General features: G+C 37.1%; 1 protein-coding gene across 7 annotated transcripts; it reads right to left on the bottom strand.

The window, feature by feature from the left end:
- Positions 1 to 4,981: 4,981 nt before the first annotated feature.
- Positions 4,982 to 22,299, bottom strand: LOC144629855 (uncharacterized). 7 transcript variants are annotated; one of them, XM_078488081.1, is made up of 5 exons: positions 13,202 to 13,451; positions 12,526 to 12,623; positions 10,223 to 10,358; positions 8,322 to 8,473; positions 4,984 to 6,513 (listed from the first exon to the last, which is right to left on the bottom strand). In XM_078488081.1, the coding sequence occupies exons 2-5, from the start codon at positions 12,541 to 12,543 to the stop codon at positions 6,076 to 6,078; spliced, it is 744 nt and encodes a 247-aa protein (XP_078344207.1). In that variant the 5' UTR covers positions 12,544 to 12,623; positions 13,202 to 13,451; the 3' UTR covers positions 4,984 to 6,075. The 7 variants fall into 7 exon arrangements, with proteins under 7 accessions (XP_078344213.1, XP_078344207.1, XP_078344211.1 ...); XM_078488085.1 differs by lacking the exons at positions 12,526 to 12,623; positions 13,202 to 13,451 and adding an exon at positions 16,775 to 16,893; XM_078488086.1 differs by lacking the exons at positions 12,526 to 12,623; positions 13,202 to 13,451 and adding an exon at positions 15,415 to 15,557.
- Between the last annotated feature and the right edge of the window lie 583 nt (positions 22,300 to 22,882).

The following is a 22,882-nucleotide window of genomic DNA, read 5'->3' as shown; positions in this document are numbered from 1 at the left end:
TTCAAAGCGGGGTTAAAACCTGAACACAGCTATGGATAACATTTATTTATTGTTAATTTAGAACATGTACAGCAAAAATTAAATAATTATATTAACTTCGGCGAGACAGGAAAATTTCCCAATTGTAATTAATATAACAAATGAATGCCCTCTTTCTCTAACAATCTGCTACTGTCCTTTTTGTTAATGAACTTACACTATACACTCCGAGTCTAATTAACCCTCATTTTCTCCCTACTTTTACTGATACGATGTTCAACAGTCGGATGATAAAGAAAACGTGAGGTCTTTTAAAAATGAGATGTGAAGATGTACAACAAAATTTTAAAAGCAAATTAAACAGAAACAGCAATTAAACCTGCAAACCTGTAAAAACAACAACAACAACAATAACTGCTGCATTTTATTTTCCGTTAACAAATTTTTCGAATGAATCAGCCTTACATAGCTTTGTGGGAGTAGACGTATTTTTTCCTGTTTATATTTGTGGTATGCTATTTGGTTATTATCGTGTTTTCAGTGTTAACCACAAAACCCAAAATAGTATTGATTTCAGTTCAAGGGACCACGTAGTTTTGTAATTATAGCGAGTGTCAAAAAGCAGCTAATAAGTTCTGAAATTAAAAAGTGGAAATAATCCTTTTTAGCCTATTGTCGACAGCTCAAAATAATTTACAAGTTTAAACACATCAGCCTTACTGAAAGAGCTATTAAACTGTACGTAAAACTAGTCAAAGTTTTTTGCAATTCCTATATTTAATGAGGGATACCTCTTGTACAGATTCAAAGTAAGAACTAAACAAAGTTTGCAGAGGGACTGACGTATGTATGTACGACGGTGACATCGCATTTTTTGCCCGAGGGGGGGGGGGGGGTACTCCCTATATAAGGTATATAGGTATGTGCCGCCCCAAAGGGTATGGTTTTTGAGCCGATTTGGTCTGAAAACGGGTATAGATTTTGAAAATTTTGGTCTGAAATTGGCTATGGTTATCTGGGGAACGTTCATGAAAGCTTATAAACGTATTTTTCTTCCCAGCAACCGGAGCGAGTAACTGGTGAGAGACAAAGAGAAATAGATAAAATATATCATTTCAGCTAAATTTTACCTATTCATCCTTGTTACGTTGACTTCCGTTCAGCGTTCATTTCAAGGTCAGGTCTGAAAACGGGTATGGATTTTTGAGTCCTGGTCTGAAATCGGGTGTGGAAAATGACATTTTTTGGTCTGAAATTGGGTCTGGATTTGGAGATGCGGGCGACACACCCCCACCAAAAATTCCAAGGAGTACCCCCCGGGATTTTTTGTTACAAATCACTGTCAACTGGATAACAATGGTTTGCTCCACGCAGTGTTTCTCATCATGGCTGTTTTCCTTGAATCATAACACAGTTACTGGTACGTTTGCATGGCGAGTTAATTCGTAACTTATTACCCCTGGAATAAGTCTATTATCGAAATGCATTCACGACACACTAGATACTCAGTATTGGTTGTCTGACAAGTCTTAATTGCCGAGGCCGGGAAACGGAATGTTAGTCCCCCAGCTGGCCTATTTTTAATTAAGAAATAAAAATAGACAATCAGTTTCTTCTTTTAGATTTTTTATCCTCGCCTCCCGCCAATGTGGTCCGAGTTTAAATGCCAGAACCGGCGTCATAAAGTATGGGCTAAGGTTGCTGCTGGTTCTCGTCCTTGCTTCGAAGGCTCTTCCTCGCGTTCTCCAGTTTTCCTCCCTCCACAAAAAACGACATTTGATCGGGAATCCGAAAACCACAAATTGGTCAGTCTTAAGACTGTTATGTACTTCCCTTGTCAGGGCTCGAGACTAACGGTAGCCAACTAGCCAAAGGCTAGTAAAAATGCAGTTTTGGCTAGTAGTTTTTGGCCTATCACTAGCCAAAAAATCAGGCATTAGTTGCAAGAAACCGCATTTATTAAAATCGTTTCTCAGAAAATATAACTAACAAGTAAACTGTTGACATTATAGAATGTGAAGCTTTAAACAATCCAGTTGACAAAAACGCATGTAGATGTACAATTTTTATAGTGAAGAACGTAAGCCCAATTTTGTATGAAAAAAAACATGAAGATTTAAGGAAAATTTTATGGCTCAAGGTTTGAACATTATCGCACATTGTTTTCACCCTCCCCCTCCTTAAAAGAAGAACTATGCTTAAAAATTGTGGCTAGTAGAAAATAAGTTTTGGCTAATGAAACCAAAGCTGTCACTAGCCACTTGGCTAGTTAGCAAAAAAGTTAGTCTTGATCCCTGCTTGTTAAACAATATTGATTTAGTTTTTTGTTGGCATAATTTATTATACTTTAATGTCATGTAAGGACTTCATCAAATCCATTGTTCTCTCTTTGTATTGCAACGTTTGGATATGGTTGCGGTATTGCAGTCTGCACACAAACTGCGATATTTTAAACATTACAGCCTGAAAACTACAACATGAATTTAGCGCAAATTGCACACTGTCATATTTTTAAAAGTGTAACATTACTGCAGTCTGCACATTGCAAGACGAGTGATGATATCGGCGGTCTGCACGCTGTGATATTTTTAGTACTACAACCTGCAGAATGCAACACTGAAAAATAACATTGGAACATTTTTAGTGTTTCTGCCTGTACGTATAGTGCAATACCTTAAATATTACAGCCTGGATATCGCTGATATTTATTTGCATTCTATTCTAATACTTAACGTTCAAACATTTTACAAATTGCCTGCACATTGCATTTTATTCTACAGACTTCACCTGCACGCACTGCGTGCCTACTTTTGACTGCCCCCTGTACGCACACACGATATTGTTGTACGCATGCAACAATTTTATTGCGGTCTGTACAATGCGATATCTGTACAGTTTGCAAACGGCAATTATCTTATTATTGCAGCTTTTCACATTGCAATACGTTATTCAGTTGCAATATAACGGCCTCCGAATTGCAACATTTTTAAATTGAAGCCTTCGCACCTGTAATATCCAGTTTAATATTGCAGCCAGATTGTTTTTAAGCCGTTTTGGTCTAACCCTATTTCTTAATGTAGAATACGAGTACCAAGTCGAACCAAAGCTAGTTTGAAATGTCAAAAAAAATTTCGTTATGCTGATATTAAATATAAATAAAAAAATAATAAAAGAAGTACCCCCCCCCCCCCCCCCCCCCCCCCCCCCAAAAAAAACCCCCCCCCCAAAAAAACCCCCGGCCAAACAAATACAGTGACATTCAGATAACTTGAAGAATTGTAAAACCAGTTTCTTCTCTTCGTAAAGTTCTTCACTTTTCTCCCGTTTGTTCGTTTTGTTCACTGTCATTATGGAAAAATAAAACATTGCAGTATGTTATTCATCCATACCGAATGCTCAACGCTAAATTTACAATAAAAAGATGAATGATTGTATAATGTCCCTGAAACAATATCCATGTTTTCAAGGTTGTAAAGAAAAAAAAAAAAAGTTATAATTTGCACGCGCAAATGAAAAATGCGCATTTCACTCGGACTAAAAGGCCATTACTGACCAACAGCCCATCGTCATGAGCTCCTGCCATTGTATATTTGCCACATCTGTCTTGAAACACAAGACAACAAGGGCTTATTTCCTTGTTACATATGCGTTGATAGGCGCCAAAAACTTCTCATATATGCAGAGAAAAAATAATCAGACGAGATGAAGAAAGATACTCGATCTGGGCAATATATATATATATTGCAGCCCCCAAACACCGGCGCCCCACGCGGCCCCTGGGGGCTACTGCAGCATATCTAATAACACTGCACATTGCGAAACAGAGATATCATCTTGACAACCAAACCAACTTTCAAGTATTGAGGGTGGTAAAGAGCATTTTCGTGACCCGTGATCGGCCATTTTTATTTCCCGTGAAATGTAAAATGGCTTACATACATCACTTTTATTTACCCTTGGCTATCCTTTTCCTCGTGAAACGTGATTTCCATAGTAGCCGTGAACCGTGATCTTCCAAAGTGTTTTCTTTTATTTTCCGTGAAGCGTGTAATGCCAATATTATATTTTTCGTGTATTGTGAAAACACCCCTCCCCTCCCCCTCCTCCCCCTTTCCCACACTCAGTATTGGCCATAGATGTCAAACAAACAGTTGGTAAATAACTGAACTTTGCTACTTGGTAAGAATAAAAATAAACTTTTTTGGCAAAATTTAAACTTTCCTCGCATGTTCCTTTTTCTGGGGTTTCTTTCCCTTGCTATTCCGCTCACTCTCCCTTCCCAATCGCATTTTTTTGTTCACTTATCCTTTCTTTCATTGGACGGAAAAAGATTTGCAGAATTTCTGGTAGAACCGAAACTTTATGACCTGGACGCGTACGAATGATAGAATTAAAAAATATCTGAGACCTTGTAGGCGGCTGAGTGAAATCCCTGAGGGTTAACCGTTTTTTCTTATCAACCTGAAATTGATAAAACTGACGTTTCGCACGTTGGTCTTATCAACTTCAAGTTGATAAAAAAAATAACAACACGAGATCCGGCAATAAAGAGAAAGCCATGTTATTTCTACATTTTTGTTGTGTGGCCCTCTGTATTCAGAGGGCCACCCCCCTCTCCCCACAGCTCTTAAGGGGGAGTAGAGGGAGGGGAGAGGGCGAAAGATACCTTATAGAATAAGAACAGACTTGTCTCCCGAGTTCTCAACTATCAACCTGTTGCTTCCGTCGACAAGGAAGGATTATCTTCTATTCTTGTTTTCGAGCATTCTAGCCCATTCTGTCACGGGTATGCATAAATCATACAAAAATTATTTTCAAATTTTGATCTGAAGGGGCGTTAGTCTTGGTATAGACTAGGGTATAATTTGTATTCGCAACGAAATTTACTGATGTATATTTTCAGGTAACTATAAGTACATTAATTGATGGGAAAAGTTTATCCACTTGGATAGTCATAATATTTTGTGGCCAGGTACAAGGTAAGAGTTTTGCGATGCATTCTTTCCTTGCCTGCCTTGTCAGTCGAAACTTTTCCCTAAATATGACAGGATTGTCGGCACTTCTCGAGAACTTGTCTATGAAGTTAAACCCATGATCTAGGAAAGGAGCCTATCGGCTTCTGTTAAGAATTGCCTTTGAGCTTGTCAAAGTCATACTAACTATGGATTACAGTGTCGGTTTTTGTTGCAAGATGAGTCTTCGTGTCTCCCTTAAAATCAGCTTAAGTCCCACATCTGACACGCGACTGACTGACATTTATTCACATAAACATGATGCTTTATTTGTCTTCTAAGCTTAAAATAATATCAAATACCTATCTTAGTAAAACTGATATAGTCCGGCGATTTTTTTTTTTAAGTTTGCGCGTTATATACATTTAGTAGTTTAAAACGGTACAGTATGCGACATTGATCATGAAAAGGTAAAAAATGTTTACACAGGCTAAGCTAAGCTAGTAGCTTCGATTATTTTCCCACCTGGATGGGAAGTGAGTGTCAATAAGGTTATAGGTCCACATTTTTATCAAAGCGCCGGTTGTCTTTTAGGTTGACAGAGACACTGTGAGTTGGGCCAGTGTCTTGCCCAAGAATACAATACTGTGATCCCGGCGAAACCACTACTCTGGCTCCAGAGTCAAGCACACCAATCACTGACCCTGTCTGATCTACTAGTTAAACTTGGCTGGTAAACATCCCCCTGTCTTTGAAATACATTGTGAAGCCTTGATATGGTAAAGTAATAAAATTGAAAGCGTCTCTTTAGGCCGTGTTGCTATCTCTAGCTACATAAAATCTTTTGTCGGTCAAAAGCCTGTCAAAAAACTGATTGACCCACGTGCAAGGATTTGACAGGAATAACCAGCAATCTCGAACTGCTAGTTTACAATGGTATTACAGTTAGTGATATTGGGTACTTTTAGTAAACTTGCCAAGAACACATCGTGTTTCTTTTAGTCAGTTGAAGTACTTAAAGAATGATGGTATTCCAGCTTTTTATACCTCATATATACAGTAAATATATATATCTATTTCACCCAGAGTTCTTTTTTATTTTTATAGATTTCTATAGTATTGTAACGAACTTTTAGACATAGTTTTAACACATCATCGCAGATGACTCTATTCGGTTCCGTGACAACTCGTTCGTCGCCGGGCCAGCGTTTGCCATGTAAGAAAAGTACTGTTCATGATTTGGATGGAAGATAGGCTGCGAAGAAGCCGAGTTAAAGTTAGGCGCCGAAAATCCATTAATACCGTTGTTAATAAATTTCTGATAGTTAGCCTGCCTGTGGAAGTTGGCCATTTCTTGAATGTTGTGTTTATTCGGCGACCAAGAGGGTCCATTTAAGCTGAAGTTGTTGAACTGCTGGGGAGGGACTTGAGCGGAAGGTTTAACTGAAGGATCTTGTACTTGTTGTACTGGAGGTGGTGTTGGAGATTTCCTCTTGACTATTGCTGGTTTGGGTTTGCTTTGAGCCCCTCCTTGCTGCTTGTTTTGCTGTCGAAACTTGGCCCTTCTGTTTTTAAACCACACCTGGGCAAAGAGAAGAAAAAATTATGTTAAAACGTAGGTAAGGACAAGGTGCAAACAAGACACGATAACCCAGACTAAATTTTAAGTAAACAAAACTCAGGATCCCACACCTAATTGCAGTAAGGTTGTCATAGAAATGAGGAAAAAGGAAAAAGTCAAATAGGAATTAATAAAGCGCATGCATGGTACAAATAGCCTCAAAATGCCTCAAAATACGAATAAATCAGTTTTTCTTGTTGCATCATAAAAAGTGGACTCAAAGTGCTGCAGATAAAAAATCGTGAGTTTAACGTCTGTAAATGCTACCAGTTATGAAACTACGCTATTATTTCCTATTTACCTTTTTTTTCTTTTTTCTATGACAATTTTATTGCAATTAGGTTTTTCTTTTTTTTTTTTGGGGTCTTGTGTATATGTTTTTAAAAGTAAACTGAAGAAAAGTGGAGGTCTAAAACACAGATGCAAATCAGTTGTAAAGAAAGTATTTGTACATGGAAAACTGATCAGAAAAAATGACATAAAATTTCAAAAATTGAACCTAGATTCTAACAAGGGCAATGACAGTTAGATGCATGGTTTTGTTACTTGTAAGACCTGGATAGTTACGTTTAAATTTGCTTTTTTGCTTGTTGTTTATTTTGTTTTAAGAGTTTAAAATACTTTGTTTGGTTGTAAGTGCATGAGCAGATTGGTTTCCGAGAGAAAAAAATTTATTAAACTCGATAACAATAAAATGGAATATATTTAATTAAAACGTTTGAAGAATATAATAAAGGAAAAAGCTGACACCATCGCGTGAGCCCAAGGTGTGATTAGTGTTACCAGACACTTGTGAGGGCACGCAATTCAAACACGGACTGTCAGACGAAATACGACGGCTCACGCTAGGAAACATGACGGTTTCAGCCTGTTTTATTCCACTCTTTTTACACCAAGAAGTAGATTAAATACTTAAATGACTTATTCTTAACTACTTTGCTTCATTTCGTGTGCAGTAGAAATCTCATGCCTAATTTTTAGCGGTTAAACATGTTTCGTGCAAATTTTCAACACGTGTTCAAGGCTCGTCATATCTGTCTCCATCGCGGGCGTTCTGTTATTAGATAACAGTTCTTTGTAAACAAAGGAGTTAAATACAATAACACTGATAACAGCGTAATTTGTGGGTAATTAAGTACTTATAATCCGCTATCACCCGAGTAACGCCCCCTTTTAAACAAAATCAAGACGATTTTGGACATATCTATCATCTTCATTAAATGATAATTGTTTCCGTGCACCACGCAATGGCAAGAATGCTCGAGAATAGCTCGAAATATTTTGAAAGATAATTACAATTGCTGGGCGGTCACAATCCCCGTTCGATTACAAAATACATCAGCAGAGAATTAAATTGTAAGTTCATCACTTCCTTTTAAGTGAGCTTTAGTGAACGCAGATACTTTCTGGCAAACGTGTGAGACTAAGAAGAAATCAAAAAGTTAAATATAAATTGCTGTCATTTCGTTCAGCTCAGAGAGTGTAATATTTCTTCTGATATCCATGTGCAATTGCGCAAACTATGTGACTTTGATGTAGAAGTAACGAAAGCCCAAAGACTATGCAAAATGAACGAGGTGAAGAATTCAGCTGCTGAACCTTTCTGAGGAACATACTACATATTTTCTCTATGTGGGCCTTCCTGCACAAGATGGGAAACACAAACTTAAGAATTGCCTTGCCCTCTGCCATTAAAATTTACTTGTGCTTTCTTAGGGTTACTTAGAATATTGAGAAATACCCATTATCTCAAGAACTCTTGCTCCTACCTGCACTCTGCTTTCTGGAAGATTAATTTTCATGGCCACTTCTTCTCTCATAAAGATGTCAGGGTATTTTGTTTTGGAGAAGAGATCGTCCAAAATTTCAAGCTGAGCTTTGGTGTAAGTTGTTCGCTCTCGACGCTGTTTTCGGGGAGGACCTTGAAAAATAAATAATGGTATAATGGTTAATATCAGATTTAGTTTTTTAGAAAAAACACATTTGTCAGCGAAAACATGTTTATCATGGAAGGATGTGACTTTGTTCACATCCTTAATTTCTAGTTGATTAAACGCTCTGAGAAGCAACTTAATTTTTTCGATAAGAGGGTTTTTGTTTTTTGTAGTTTCAATATAATTTGGTGGCTCAGTTTAGATTAGTCAGAATTGACGGGTTCTGCACTAAAAAAGGTGAATTCCTATTTTGGTTTCTGAGTTGAGACCGTGGAACTGCAAAGATAAACACAAGGAAGGCAAATGTATCCTTCATAGACCCTGCATCCATTATACTGAAGTCAATTAGTGCGCACCAATAGTTGTCAAGCAGTTTTGTTTCCCCCGTAATGTTTCTTTTTACAATCAACGTTTATTACCTCAAAAATACGAAAGGGCTAATACGATCTCGTTTGATTTCTTGTGAATACTATTCCCTTCTTTAAGTAAACACCGATGGCGTTTAGCAAATATTTAACGCAAACTAACTGATGGAGCGATGGAAAGATGTTTACCTTCTAAAAATCTTGACGTAAGGCACTGGGGACAGCCCAGACATGGTAAATATCCGGGCCAAGCAAACTCCATTGCATGCGATCCCATTTTACTTGAGTTTAGTCTCAAAGTCTTACTTAGTTCTTCTTTTTATACCGAGCAAAACGTCTTTGAGTGACGGGCTTGGATATGTGGCTCTATATATCCCTTTTTTGTCAGCGTTAATCTTGATATCAATTAGGAAACTAGTAAACCACCTCTTAAGAAAACTGTCCAATAAGGGAGGATTATCCAGGGGTTTTTGTGTCAGACTCGCCCAGTTGAAAGGATTATAATGCGGATGGGAAAAACCTTCGTACCAAGATACACTAAATGTTAAAATGTGGGACCTCTTCGAAACTACCATCAATGGTGACAATAAAATGAATAAATGCAAGAGCATTCATGGAAATGGCACTTGGTGGAATCGTGTTCCAGAAGGGATTTATAGAAGTATAGTTATACCTAAGCTAAATTGCAACGGCCAAGGACGCTCGCATAATCAAACTAATGTTTTGTCTGACTTAGGAATGCCTAAGAACCCCTGCAACTATACTTCTTCCCAAATCGGAACAGATTTAGTTGGCATGGCTTGAGATTATCGCTTGGTTTAACTAAGATCTGTCGGATTAGAGTCATGGACAGGAAACGAATCAAAAAATTATATTTTAAAATAATTTACAATGACATTAATGAGGAAAATACAGAAAATAATCCGCATTGTGGACACGGTATCAAAACGAAACACAGAATGACAAGATAGGTTAGTAGGTTTTTATATTTTTACAGCTTTTCACTTTGTAACTCGAAGTAAAACCTTTTATTCGCCAGAACGTGCAAGGAAATTGGACATTTCTCAAACTAATTCTATGACGAAATGGATGCAGATCATATAAAGTAACTCAACTTGAAATGGGGCCACAAATTTCAATAGAAAATATTGGAAACCCAAAGGTGATTCCCGACAAAGCACTGTTGTTATAAGTTGTCTCTCGGTGGTTTAGCATTTTAAACAGAGACTAAACAATCCTTGTGATAGAAATCAGTTAAGAACGGCTAGCCCTAAAGCCACTTAGTCAAATAGGAAGGATTATCAGGATTGAGCCAGAACTAATGACATCTGGGCACGCAAACCAATCGCAAATTCACTAATCAGTTCTTACCATACATCGAGGCTTCAGTTGGATCGTAGAAATCCATGCCTGGAGGATGACTGTAGTTGTACCCATTCATCGCACATGGCGGCAGGCGTCCAAAAATACCATTCATTTCTTCTCGCTTCTCTTGTTTGGCAAAAATCTGAAAGTGAGCACGAGATACAGTTTGTTAGCGTAAACTATTTGACCCAGACTTTAGAATTACACGTGACCTGCACGGTCCTGCATGCAGCGACGCAGCCCTCGAGACCTGTCATTGATCGATGTGACAGGTCTAAAAGCTGTCATGTACATTCCTTTTTCCGCTCCATTTGGACACTTTAATAACGGCGTTATCTTTCGCTTAGAAGAGATAAATGCGCTTGATCGGTCTGTTGACGAGAGATAATTTCATCAAGATCACGCAAATTTCAAAACGGTTCGGCTTCTGCAAATTGTCTTCCACGCAGCCCCTACTTCAAATTAGCACGTGATTTAAATTTCACGCACATTGCCCAAACTGCGTTCTCAAGTACTCTCTGGTGCACGCTGAACCGTGTCTTTGACGAATAACATTTCCAAATTCCAAACCGATCTGGATAGAGGACTTGCATAAAAAGCTAACAACGGAAGATGTGGCTTCCCTCTGTAAATATATAGCAATTCATCTGTTTACTTTAAAAATAAAAAATAAATTTAATTAACGCTTTCCGTGTTGCCATAATCGTAATCCGAGTGGAAAGCTGTGAAACCACCAGCTGAAGGTGTTTGTTTCCACAGCTGCTTATGGAGTGCTGTGCTTCTACATTTACACAAGTGTTATCATAACTCTATGCTTTGTAAACAAGGAAGGAAAGTTTTCTAATTCTTTCATGAAATAAACGCTCAACATATATTATGTTATCTATGTGTTGTCGTAGTCTTTAAAGTGTAATGGCCGGCGCAGAACTGTTTCGACCAATCACATGACGCGTTGTTTTATATCACAATAAGAAATGTATAACAAATCACCACTTTTTATATACAAAGAAATGTGTTTCACGTTTTTGGTTTCGCTTTTTGATAAGATGCCAAGCTATTGATGCAATCTGCATTTTAGGGTTTCCGATACTTGGCCCCCGTCAGATAATTAAGCGAAAACAATAAATTCACGCTGAGAAACTGGAAGTAAGCATTAAAATTACACAGCGTCTTTGCTGTTTGCAGAATGTTTGTCAAATCCTTAAACTAACGCTTAAATGGACTATGTCACGAATTTACCAGATTTTCGAACAGCCAAAATGTATATCTGTGTCACAGAACACCTGATAATAATAGTGCATTTTCTTTAGATGTTCAAAGGAAATGTTTTTATGGGTTAAGTTGCCTACCACTAATTTGAGAACAGTTTAGACAAAAAATCTGCGAAATCCCCGTGACATAGTTCACAGTCAGCCAAGTGCAGGCTTGATAATTCAAGATCTGTTCTCTTTGTTCAATAATATAAGGAAAATATTTTTTAAGGCGCTTTATTGTCAGATGAAGCACCAATGTTTCGGCATTACTGCCTTTTTACACAACAAACTAGCACACTTTTATTTTAAAATATTATCAATATACACGATATACACGTGTTTCTGAGTTCGCAAATTTGGATTCAGTGGGCGAAGAGAATGGTTTGCCTCACGCTATTTATAGCTATCGCCATTCTGTTAATTTCCGGACGAAATCTAGATCTGTGAGTGCCGTGCAACGGTCAAGATAAAAAAAAAATCACCCACTGACAACGAAAAAAGTTGTTTTTAAATGCTAGGGACGTAAAAACGTTTTAACTTGACAAACTCCGTCACTTTTTTTCACGCAATATAATTAAAATCTTGTTAGAAATACCGGTTACTTAGGACAATGGAGCATCGATATTTTCATGATTGAACTATCTATCGCATTCGTCGCTATCAAGTTTTCTTAAACGATATTTTTAGGCGAAGATAAACCAGGTCAACACCAGATTAACTCAGTTTCTTCAAAAGCAAGTGAACGTCAAGTTCTGAATGTAACACAAGTAAAGATATATAGGGTGGTGAAAGAGTTTTGAGGAAACTTGTGCTCTGTTCTGTCAACAAATTTCAGGAACATGCGTGCTTCTTGGGCGTTAATATAAGGGAGGTGGTTTGAGGCGGGGTGAGCGCTTCTTGAACACATGTCAACCGGTTGGAATCAAAACAAATAGCTACAGAAATAATCGTCAAGGAAATTCTCGGAGCTTCAATGTTGGAGGAGAGCCAGAATAGATAACAAAAAGAGTACGAACAAGAAAAGATTTGACGTCTATACATACGTCATGAAAAAACCTGTCCCGCTGTATACATCACGTAGCACGATTGGTCAGCGGTGTGTGGAAAAATGGCCGTGCTTTCCGCGTAGTCAATACTTCTCCATCAAAAGTTTTCTACGCATTAAAGTGAATTGAAACGAAAATATTCTATGGTGAATTTGCCAAACGTAGTGGTTAGCAGCCAAAAAAGTTGAACAATTTTGAGCTCAAGGAGATTCGGCTCAGTTCACAAAAATACAGAATGGTCAGTAGCACAACTACTTAGAACGCAATTTTTTGTATTGTGCTGTTACGGTTTTTTTGTTCTGTTTGTTATTTTCTTGAAGAGAAATGCTCTGACTTCCAGTGAACACTTTGAATTTTTGCACGGGCCAACGGACAAAGCAAAAGCACCGGATCCTTGTGGAACTTGTCAGCAAATTGTAGAGAATAAACAACAAAAAATGTAAGGCTGACTTAACGGCTGGATAGATTTTAATTTCCAATATTTCGTCAGGCACGGTTTGACTTCTATAAGGAATGATCTACACTGAAGAAAAACTCTCAGCTTACTTGAAATTAAGTCTCTACAACTTCTACAGGCACTAGAGCGAGAATATAGTAAACACTCGTGTCAGATCATAGAGCGGAGAACTTATGTAGTGTAAACATGAAAATGTAATGATGTTCTAATTTAGTTTAACTTTACCTACCTAAGGCAATTTCAACGTCTTAATCCTTTGCCTTTCAACGTTTTTTTAACCAGTTACAACCCAATGCCTTGCAAAACGATATGTCTGGCTTTCTATCACGTCAACGTATGATGTTTTTTCCTCTTTGCTGATGTGTTTCAACAGACTGAGTGTTCGTGCTAAAAGCCAAACAATATTTGGGTGTGAATCAAGTCTATATTTAGAACTCACTACGTCATTCAATTCAGGAAGTTTATAGTTCAACAGTGCGGTACAACATGACCGTAAATTCTTCTCGAGCTTTCTGGAGTTTAAAATTGTTTTTGCCATTAAAATGAACTTAAAACGACCTTAATTTTCGTAATTGGTTTTCCTTTGTCTGTTCTTCGTCACAAACGTTTTCCAGACGTTTGCCACATTTTTGAAACGAATTCACGGTATAAGATTTAAAACTCATGACCTGTTGTTGTAAGCGCAATGTTTGTTATGAGGAAACGTTATCTGTGATAGTTTGTGAGGCAAAGTTTATTTATATTAGAACTCTGTGATTTTAACCTCATTTCTAGAAATCCTTCTCTGACGATGCCTTCTTCGATTTATAGGCGTTGCCTAGCCTCTAGTCTTTCCAGCTAACAACTTTACCGCGTGTTGTTACTTGGGCGTCATGAGTGTCGCGTTTACTTGGATCTTTTTTCAGCCTTTCTCTTTGCAGTTTCTAACATTTCTTATACCAGTTCATTGGCAATTAATCTGGATCATTGCTGGTACATCTTCAGTTAAGTTTCAATCAAGAGTGACGAAGTTTAAATTGAAAAAACTTGCTTTGCAAATATTTAAAAGCATTTAGTAGCGTACGAAAATACTGCGTAATTTCTTTTTCATTTGAATGGTCACACACTAGGGTTTGATCCACAAACTTCAAAGTTAGAACAATACTAACTCGAGATTTGACTTAATTCAACCTTCAGCCAACAAGTTTTAAAAACATCTACCACTAAAACAAGCCTCAAATACATAATGAAAACCAAACCGTCAAAAGAGGGATTCCGTAAGCTTAAGCGTCAAGGGTATAAAGGGTTTTAATTTAATCAATCCGGCCTACAACCGAATGTTTTTCCCACGACCATCAACCTCGAAAGTTGCCCCCATTAAGACCCTCGTTATAAGATTAAAACACAGCTATTACTAAAACGAGGAGTTCCTCTAATTTTAAAAGCACGTTTGAGTGAATACGAAATGATATTAGAGCTCATGTATAATAATTTTTCGTGTGGTGCAAATAGATGACTGACAGGACATCTTTACCGTTACACACGTTGCACTGTACAGTAATATAAGACGACTGGTCTTAGCAAGGAAAGGAAAGCTTTCTTAGTTTGAAGAGACTAATCCGCTCAGACCTTATAATGAACCAACATCATTGATACACGCAACCACGAAAACCTGCACCGGACACCTAACGAGCTACATTTCCTCTCTAAAGCTTTCATTACACAAAGAAAAAAAATATAACACAATAGACAGAGGTTCCCCTTAACTCGATGGTCTACAATTAGATGATAGCCATTATTTTTCAAGTTGCACAATAAAAAAAGTGAATTGATGCTACAGTAATTAAAGCCACTCGGTAGTTCAGTTAAGGTCGATCTTTTAGAGAAGGTTTTATTTTATTTTTTTTTAAAATTAAAAAAAAAATTAATCTCTTTATGAGTGGTTTTATCGTTAGAAAATTAAATCTTAATCTCAATTCAGCTAGCTTATACAGTCGATCTTGGCAATTTGTCGCTGCAAAAGGTTTAAAAAAACCACCAGCACAACCTATCAATAAACCCTTATCAGTCTGATTCCTCTTAGTTATTTCTATGTATTCCTTTTTTCGTTGTGAGATTTTTAGGGGAATCAGTCTTTAACTGGCAATATAAGAAGGAATTTGTTTAAGGGAGGAAATACCATTCTGAATTGTACAAAGCCTGTATGAAGCTACATTGTATTCTGTAATTCTTCTCGTTTTCACTGATTCTTACAGGCAATAAAATAATTATGTAAGAAGGAATTAGCTTAGCTTGCCTTGATTCTCTACACTAGACCATTTTCAATTCACAGCAAAATTTTGCTATTTCTTGATTTCAGTTATGAGTACACTAAATATAACGAAACCTCGTAAGAGAAAATATTTCGCCAGTCCCTTGGCCCTTCGTTATATCGAGGTTCCACTGTAAATCAAACATTCTTACACTGATATGCTACTGGAAATCCCTCGTGTGTCCCTCAGCTTAACAATAAATCCTTTGTGGTTTAGTCCAGTTACGTTTAAAGGAAGAACTTACTCCCCCAAAATCAAGGAAGGCTATCGTCGAAAACAAGCAGAAATTTGGCTCATCCTTGTTGTCAGAACCTGTGACGACTTACTAGTGACGTAAAAGACAACAAAGGACCTCGATCAAAACAATATGATGAAGAGCAGGAAAACCACAAAGCTCCAAAATAAAGAAAAATTTTACAGGCTCCTACGACTGAGGTAAACCAAGAAATTTAGAGTATTACTACGTGAAACCGCTATTTTTAGAACTGTAGTGTAGCATGAGGGCCTGTGTATGTATTAATTGGTTACATTTCACAGCATGTACAATTTCTGTTAAACAATGGATGGCGCATTGCTCTACTGAAAAATTTAGCCACAAAACTTGTGAAAGTGTTGTGTTTTTTGGGGCAATAGGGTAGAAATAAATGACACAGTACCAAGTTTGGAATGTGAAACTGATATACACACACGTATATAATTTATATCTTGATTTTCTATCTGCATGCTTAATATTGAAAACAGATCAATATACAAGGTTTATACTTGTATTTTATAAAACATATATAATATAACATATTTTATAAAACATATATATAAAACATATTTTATAAAACAATATATAAAACATATATATATAAATAGGAGTCAGCATAAAACCTCCTCTATCCTTATTTCTAAAATACAACTTGTAAGCGTCTGTTGAAATATAGATTGATACAAATTATTGCAGCATACATTAGCCTGTTCAAAACACTCCCTGTTACAAACAAAGCGCGCGCTCTGATTGGCTAAAACTGCTGTTTATTTGCACACGGTGAACTCTTACTCAAGGTCACTCAACTTGTCTTGGTGTAAACAAAAACAGATTTCACTCCAAATTGTTCGAATATTGACCCAGTATATAAATACGAATGCAGAATATAAACTAACCAATAAATAGCGTTAAACATAGTTGTACTGCAAAATAAAGGTCCTTGAGTTTGGTCATTTCGCGAATGTGGATAGGTGAATACCAAAATTAACAAAGTTAGTTTGAAATCGAAATTATCTTCGTTGCGAAGAGCTCTATAAAGTTGCATGTATTTGACGAAAATTAAGTCCTAAAAGATGAAACAAAAAGCTACATTTATAAAGCCTAGACGAAAAATCGTTTCTATAAACTTGGCAGATTTTGTCGAAACAAAATGACATTATTTCTACAAGATACAAATTCTCACGGCTACTGAATTGCTCCAGACCTCGGTTCAGACAGAAAAAAATAAAGATGCTATACTTAAAAATGATCACTTTACCTTAATTGTTGTCTATTTTGCTTTTTTTGTCGCAGAAGTTTAATCCTTACGACAGAACGGTGCGGTGTTCTAAGCGTCCTAAAAACCAGTTTACTTTCCCACAGTACAATAATATGCACTGAAGCTTTTGAAATAGTTAGCATATTTCCCTTCCGTGCAATAAGGTTGACTTGGAGACATTTCAAGTGGTATGAAATAAGGAAGAAAGTTTTTACATAGTTATCGTGTTGATGGTAAAAATATTGGAGTTATATGCATGTCTGTAAAGAACTTCAGATATCACCTCATGAAGAGTATTTGACAAGTCTTGATGCCTCTGCCAAGGCGAGAAACACGAAATAAACTTATGGCTGAAATAAAAAAACTAACTAAAGTATCTATTACATTGAAAAATAATTTAATCTACGAACAGAAGTTTGTGCAGAGCAAAAAAATATATAATATATTCGTGTGCTTATGGCAGACCTGATTAACCAAGCCTTTCTATATTATTAAGAATATGGGAAAACGCTTGTGCGTCCAAGGCGCGTCCATGGACTTGCTGAACATAGATAGATCAGCTCACACTGGTCACTCGATTCACTGATGATTGAATTACTGCTTGCTTCCTTACATGGCTTAGCTGAAAACAGGGTTTATTTAGAGCTGCCAGATCTAGAGGAATGTTGTTCCGAGTGTTGGTAGAGATACCACAAAAGTTTATTGATTTTATTTATTAGCTCATTTCTGCTCATTCCAAGTTTCCTTAACTAGTTCAAACCTGAATACACTGGCCTGAAATAAAGATGTCATTATTATTAGTTAACCTTGTTAAGTATTCACCAGCAAAAACAGCTTTAAAATTTAAAAAGAGCAAGAAATATTTAGTAGTCGAACATAGAAAACTCTTTGGAGGTCTTCGTAGTTTCTATTCAGTGTCGCAAACTTCGGAAGCCGTCGCGTTATTATTCAGCAACTGCAGAAGACTTTTAGGAACATCTGGGCTGTGTCAAAAAGAAAGAATGTTTGGTTCCTTTTAATCTATCGCGAAACTGCCTTTGAGGAAACAACTGTCTGTGAATTTAACCCTTTACTTTACCGTTGAAAACACACCACCACATTGGAAGTACTGCTCCGAGTAGCTTTCTTTTCACAATGGTCATACAATAAGGTTGTATCCACAGACTCAAAAGTTAGAGCCATCTTGTACAGCATAATAAACACTAAGTACCACATGAAGGTACTGCTCAATAGCTTTCATTTGAATGGTCCCACTCTAAGGTTTCATCCACAGACATAAAAGTTAGAAACATCTTGTACAGACTTGTACAGACGTGTACAGCATAGTAAACAGTACCACATGAAAGTACTGCTTAGCAGCTTTCATTTGATATCACATCACACACACTAGGTTTTCATCCACAGAACTAAAAGTAGAGAGCCACCTTGTACAGCATATACCACACGAAAGAACAACCCAACAAATTTTATTTAAATGATCATACGCTTGGAGTTTGTCCACAGAATTCCTTGAAGAGTTATAATCACCTTGCACAGCGTTATAAATAATACCACATGAACGTAAGTTTATTACTGCTAAATGGCATTTTGCGATTACACATTAGCTCACTAGGATTTTGCCAGTAAATTCAAAAGTTAGAATCTCCTTTCACAGTACAATAAACAGTGCCACATGAAAGTACTGCTCAATAGCTTCCATTTGAATTGTTATACTGTATATTTTTATTCACAGAATTAAAGGAAAGACCTACATTGCATGATCGAAGTTTTGACTCTAAAAAGAAACGGGTTAATGCTGTTTAAGGAGTAAGGTCAAATCAAGAGAACAAATTTGTTGATACATGCAAGATCAATTTTCTTAGTATACGGCAGTTTAACTTAGTTTATTGACAAATATTTGATTTTCCAAAGCGTAAGATTCATGTCTTGCCTTGCCTGCTTGCCTGAGAAAACGAAAAACGTTTCCTCGAGGAAAAAAACAACAGGCAAAGTATCCGTTTGTCTACAAGGAGTTTGTAAGCTTACCCAGTCCTCAAGTTCCTTATTTTGATATCACTCGCTAACACGGGCCAAAATAGTTTCTGCTAGTAGTTGACTAGTTTTAAGACAAAGAAATATCAGTCTTTGTAAAATGGCTGTTTTTTAGTAGTTATAACGGAAATGCAAAATCATTGATCAAAGTTCAAACTCCTGTTGTTCTCACGCATAGAACAATGCAGTTCAGTGATACAGACAAATTTTATAACTCTTTTAATTAATTAACTGAACAATTATTTTTTCACTGCTTCGTGAGAAGTTGTTAAGAGTCTAGATGAAAAATAGGGCACATGTGGTTTCCATAACCAACGTTTTGAAGCAAGCATCTTTCGAATAAGATATGTAGCTTAGAAAACGTAACAACCCAAACATACGTAGTTGTTACGTATGAATCAAGAAATTATGCTTGCATGTCGTGTTGTGCCAAAGCGACTTTAATATGCCTTGTTTACTTACTAGCAAATGGTACTTTTTTTGTGCTTTGTTGTGGTTAATATCATTGTTTAAGGGCGACCACAAAGATAAAACGCCATTTGCTTTTATATTTTCAATGATAAGTTTTTCAGTATCTTTAACAAACTGTCAGTTTTGAGCTTACATCTGTCATGAAAATACTGAGTAGAAATGGGGGGCGAGTCAACTTCATTTTGTAAAAAGGAAAGAGAGAGAGACAGAGAGAAAAGAAAACAAATCATGATCTACGACACGTTTTCGTCATTTCCTTTGTGCTCAGAGGATACGGGATGTGTCCTTTGTTCAGGCTGAAAATGAAAATGTAATTTCCCGTCCAAATTGAATTTCACAAAGGATGCAAAATGTTCGAAATTTTATCTATTTCTTCCAATGTCTTTTACAGTGCGCCGGTTTAAGCAATTAGGAGACGCTGATTTTCCTGTATTTCCCTCATATATTTTCCGCATCCAAACAATATATGTTCATTATCAGTAACGCTGCTGAAGTCATGGTAAGACATGTTTGATAACATAAACAAGCGTTCAGTTGAAAACTTGTAAGCAAACTTCCGAGGTTTATAGCAATTTGTTAAGCCATCGTTTTGAATTGCGTTCTTGGTAAACCTTTTCCCCCTATATACATATTTTCAAAGCCATAAAAATGACAAAGAAAAACAAATCCAGCATTTTCGTTTACATTGCGTGTTTCGTGGTTATGTTTCCCATCCGCGTGTCAATAAACAAAGTCTCCCACAGATGTGAACTTGGCGGGAAATGTCACGCGCGAAGCGTCTGTGATTGTGTAACATCCGTTCATGGATAGATTGAATGAACAGCAACCTGTTTTTCAACCGGAGACAGCCGCGCATCATTTCTATTGTTAGTTTTATAGCCACAGGAGGAAAATTAGACGTTTTTTGACACGATTCGGAGCTAGAAATTAAATGCCTTTTTTCCGTACACGAACTGCTGTTTATCACGGATTAATGTTATCCCATTATCAGCGAATAAAACGTCATTCCCCATCAGCGTTTTAAGTAATTGCAATTATACTTTCGTTAAAAGCTGTCTCTGTGTCGCCATTGTTGTCTCCGTATTGGCATTTTGACAGACAAAGAGGTAAGAGTTATAAACGAGTGGGAAGCTAGCTGAGTTGTTGCTTGCGTTTGTATTCACGTCAAACACCAACACTTTTTATGTTCTTTAAGGACAGGAAATTATAAAATTGGTTTAACTCGGTGGGTTTGTCAAATATTGATTACAGCAACGCCCCCTCAATTTACACTTTCGTCAAACAAAACTTCTGTATGTGCTGATCTGTATTGTTTAAAAATACAAAATGCTAGAACGAACGGTGTTTTACATGTCAGAACAGCGTTTTATAAAGCGAAAAACCTCACATCACCCGCGCGCACTGATCATACAAACTCTGTCTCAGTTGCTATCCGTGAGATCATTCGTATATTTGTCCTCGATCGCATTACTCCAAACGGCTGATAGTAAGCGATCCATTATTAGCCGTCAATACTGACTCCGGGAAAGATATGATGCAGAAAGCGTTGCGTCTGTACACTTAGTTTTAGCTCACTAACCTTTTTCTAGTGAGTATCGAGCAACCGTTAATGTCTTTTTAATTGTAGTGATCAGCTACGTGTGTTAAATCAGGATGCGGTTGGCGTTGTAAGCATGTGTTGCAGAGCAGAGCATTGAAAGATAAACGCCACGATCGTTATGGTTGGTCTTTGAACGAACTAGGCGTTTTAACGAAATGAGGAAGGCTTTGGACAAATTGAAAGCAGTTGGTTTTTGCTTTGACGATTTAGCTGGACAATCATCATGAAAAATTACGATAAGTTCCTTAGCTGAATTATAACGTTGAGACGTGAAGGCCATGTTTTCGAGGTGAAGAAATGAACTAAATATCACTCCGAGCATGCTGTATAGTTAAAGAATTAAACATTAGATACACACCCTGATTCTCGTTTAAACACTGCAACTGCGGATCATTAGCCGAAGGGAATTAACTAAAGGTTAGAAATGTTTTTCAAATAATGAATGACTAATTCAAACACACTGACTAGTCCAGTTATCGAGTTCAACAATGTAACTAGCCAATTCCTGCCTGCAAGTAAGCCGTGTTAGCATCGCTTTAGCGCGCAGTAAATCGGGGCTCGTTTGCAAAGGCCCTAACGAGCATTTTAGCTCCTAAACGCGTAAGGATTCAGCAAAGGCACGATCGCATGTACGCGCGATGTTTGGAAATTGTTCACTCAGTGCAACTACAAAGCAAATTTCTGTTATCCAGTTGCTTAACTGCCAAAGGTAAAATGACGAAAACCAATTCTGTACCACAAAACCAATTCTGTACCGTGCTAAAGCCAATTCTGTTCTGTCCTATTATCAGGAATTCTTGCTGTTTTCGCTCCCTGACCTCCTTCTCTGGTTAAACAACAAACTGCAGTGTAGCAGACCTAGAAGAAAGCCGAACATTTGTGGTTATGCAGATATGTTTCACGACACGCTTTTTATTTTGACTGCAGTCATATTTTGATGCATGTATTATCATGTATAGCCACGATTTATCGATCTACGCAGCAACAAAATATCGCTAAATCGGTTCTGTAACTCGTTCTGGAGAGAAGGATAACAGATAAATCAACTAACCTTATTTAAGGTAATGAGGATATAGAACTGAATATGTTATAAACTACAGCACATTTTCAATATTTACCTAGCGTTCTATCATGTTCTATGGTCAGACTTACCTCCAATTTAATACCAAATAATGATTCCTCTTTTTAGTTGCTTGACCGAAATTGTATTATGGCTAACACTGTGCTGTAATTTGCTAAAATTAAGCGATAAGGACCAAAAATTATTTTACCTGGGTGTAATGTATCCCGGTTCTAATCTAGTCTCACTTCATACAAATCTTTTCCGAGGATGTCTCGCACTTTCTAGCTATAAATGCTGTGGAACATACGGGGTGTTTTGAGATTGAACAGAGACTGAAAAATTTCTGCTCTGTGTCAAAATATAATGGCTCCAAATTTAGCTGGCGTGGTTTGGAGAAGACCCGTATGACCTCTATTGTTTGAAGGATTGGGTTGTTAGTTAGGGAGTTGCCTTTGAATCGTAACAGACACTATTAAAATATAAAGACGTCAGGGTCTAGACTATTCTGTGTGTTACCTGCTCAAACTGCCCTTATTTTTCGCAATTGTTTTCTTCTTAGAGGGCAAATTCTAGGATGTGCGTGCTAAAAACTGCAACAATAGGATCCCTCGACCATTTGTCAATGGTTTTCTCAGTTCTTTGTGAGTTTTTATTTTTGCATGACTTGGGCGGGTAATTTCGCCATTTGGCATTTGGCAGACAATAAAAAGGACTGTCTAAATTTCATTTCCGTTGAATAAATAAATTCAAAATATTTCTTTGCTTATCAATTTCCCTGATCGCTTTCACTTGTACATTTTTCTCATAGGAAAAATCACTTCCCAGATTAGTTCTATCTATATAATTACGGAATGGAATCTCCGTAAAACTATGACAGAAGTGCACATAGGAAAAATCAGTGACCATTCTTCAACGCAGGGGATAAACATGCATATTAGCAGGA

The sequence above is a fragment of the Oculina patagonica genome, chromosome 11 (assembly GCF_052425735.1).
Source record: "Oculina patagonica isolate OP01 chromosome 11, crgOcupat, whole genome shotgun sequence".
Lineage (NCBI taxonomy): Eukaryota > Metazoa > Cnidaria > Anthozoa > Scleractinia > Oculinidae > Oculina > Oculina patagonica.
The sequence above is the reverse complement of the archived record's forward strand: the minus strand, read 5'-3'. Positions and strand labels throughout refer to the sequence as shown.

Excerpts from the sequence above, each read along its gene's own strand:
- LOC144629855 (XM_078488081.1), bottom strand. Across the intron at positions 8,474-10,222 it reads AACTGAAGCCTCGATGTATG|GTCCTCCCCGAAAACAGCGT; the intron begins GTAAGAACTGAT and ends TTATTTTTCAAG. Across the intron at positions 6,514-8,321 it reads TTCCAGAAAGCAGAGTGCAG|GTGTGGTTTAAAAACAGAAG; the intron begins GTAGGAGCAAGA and ends CTCTTTGCCCAG.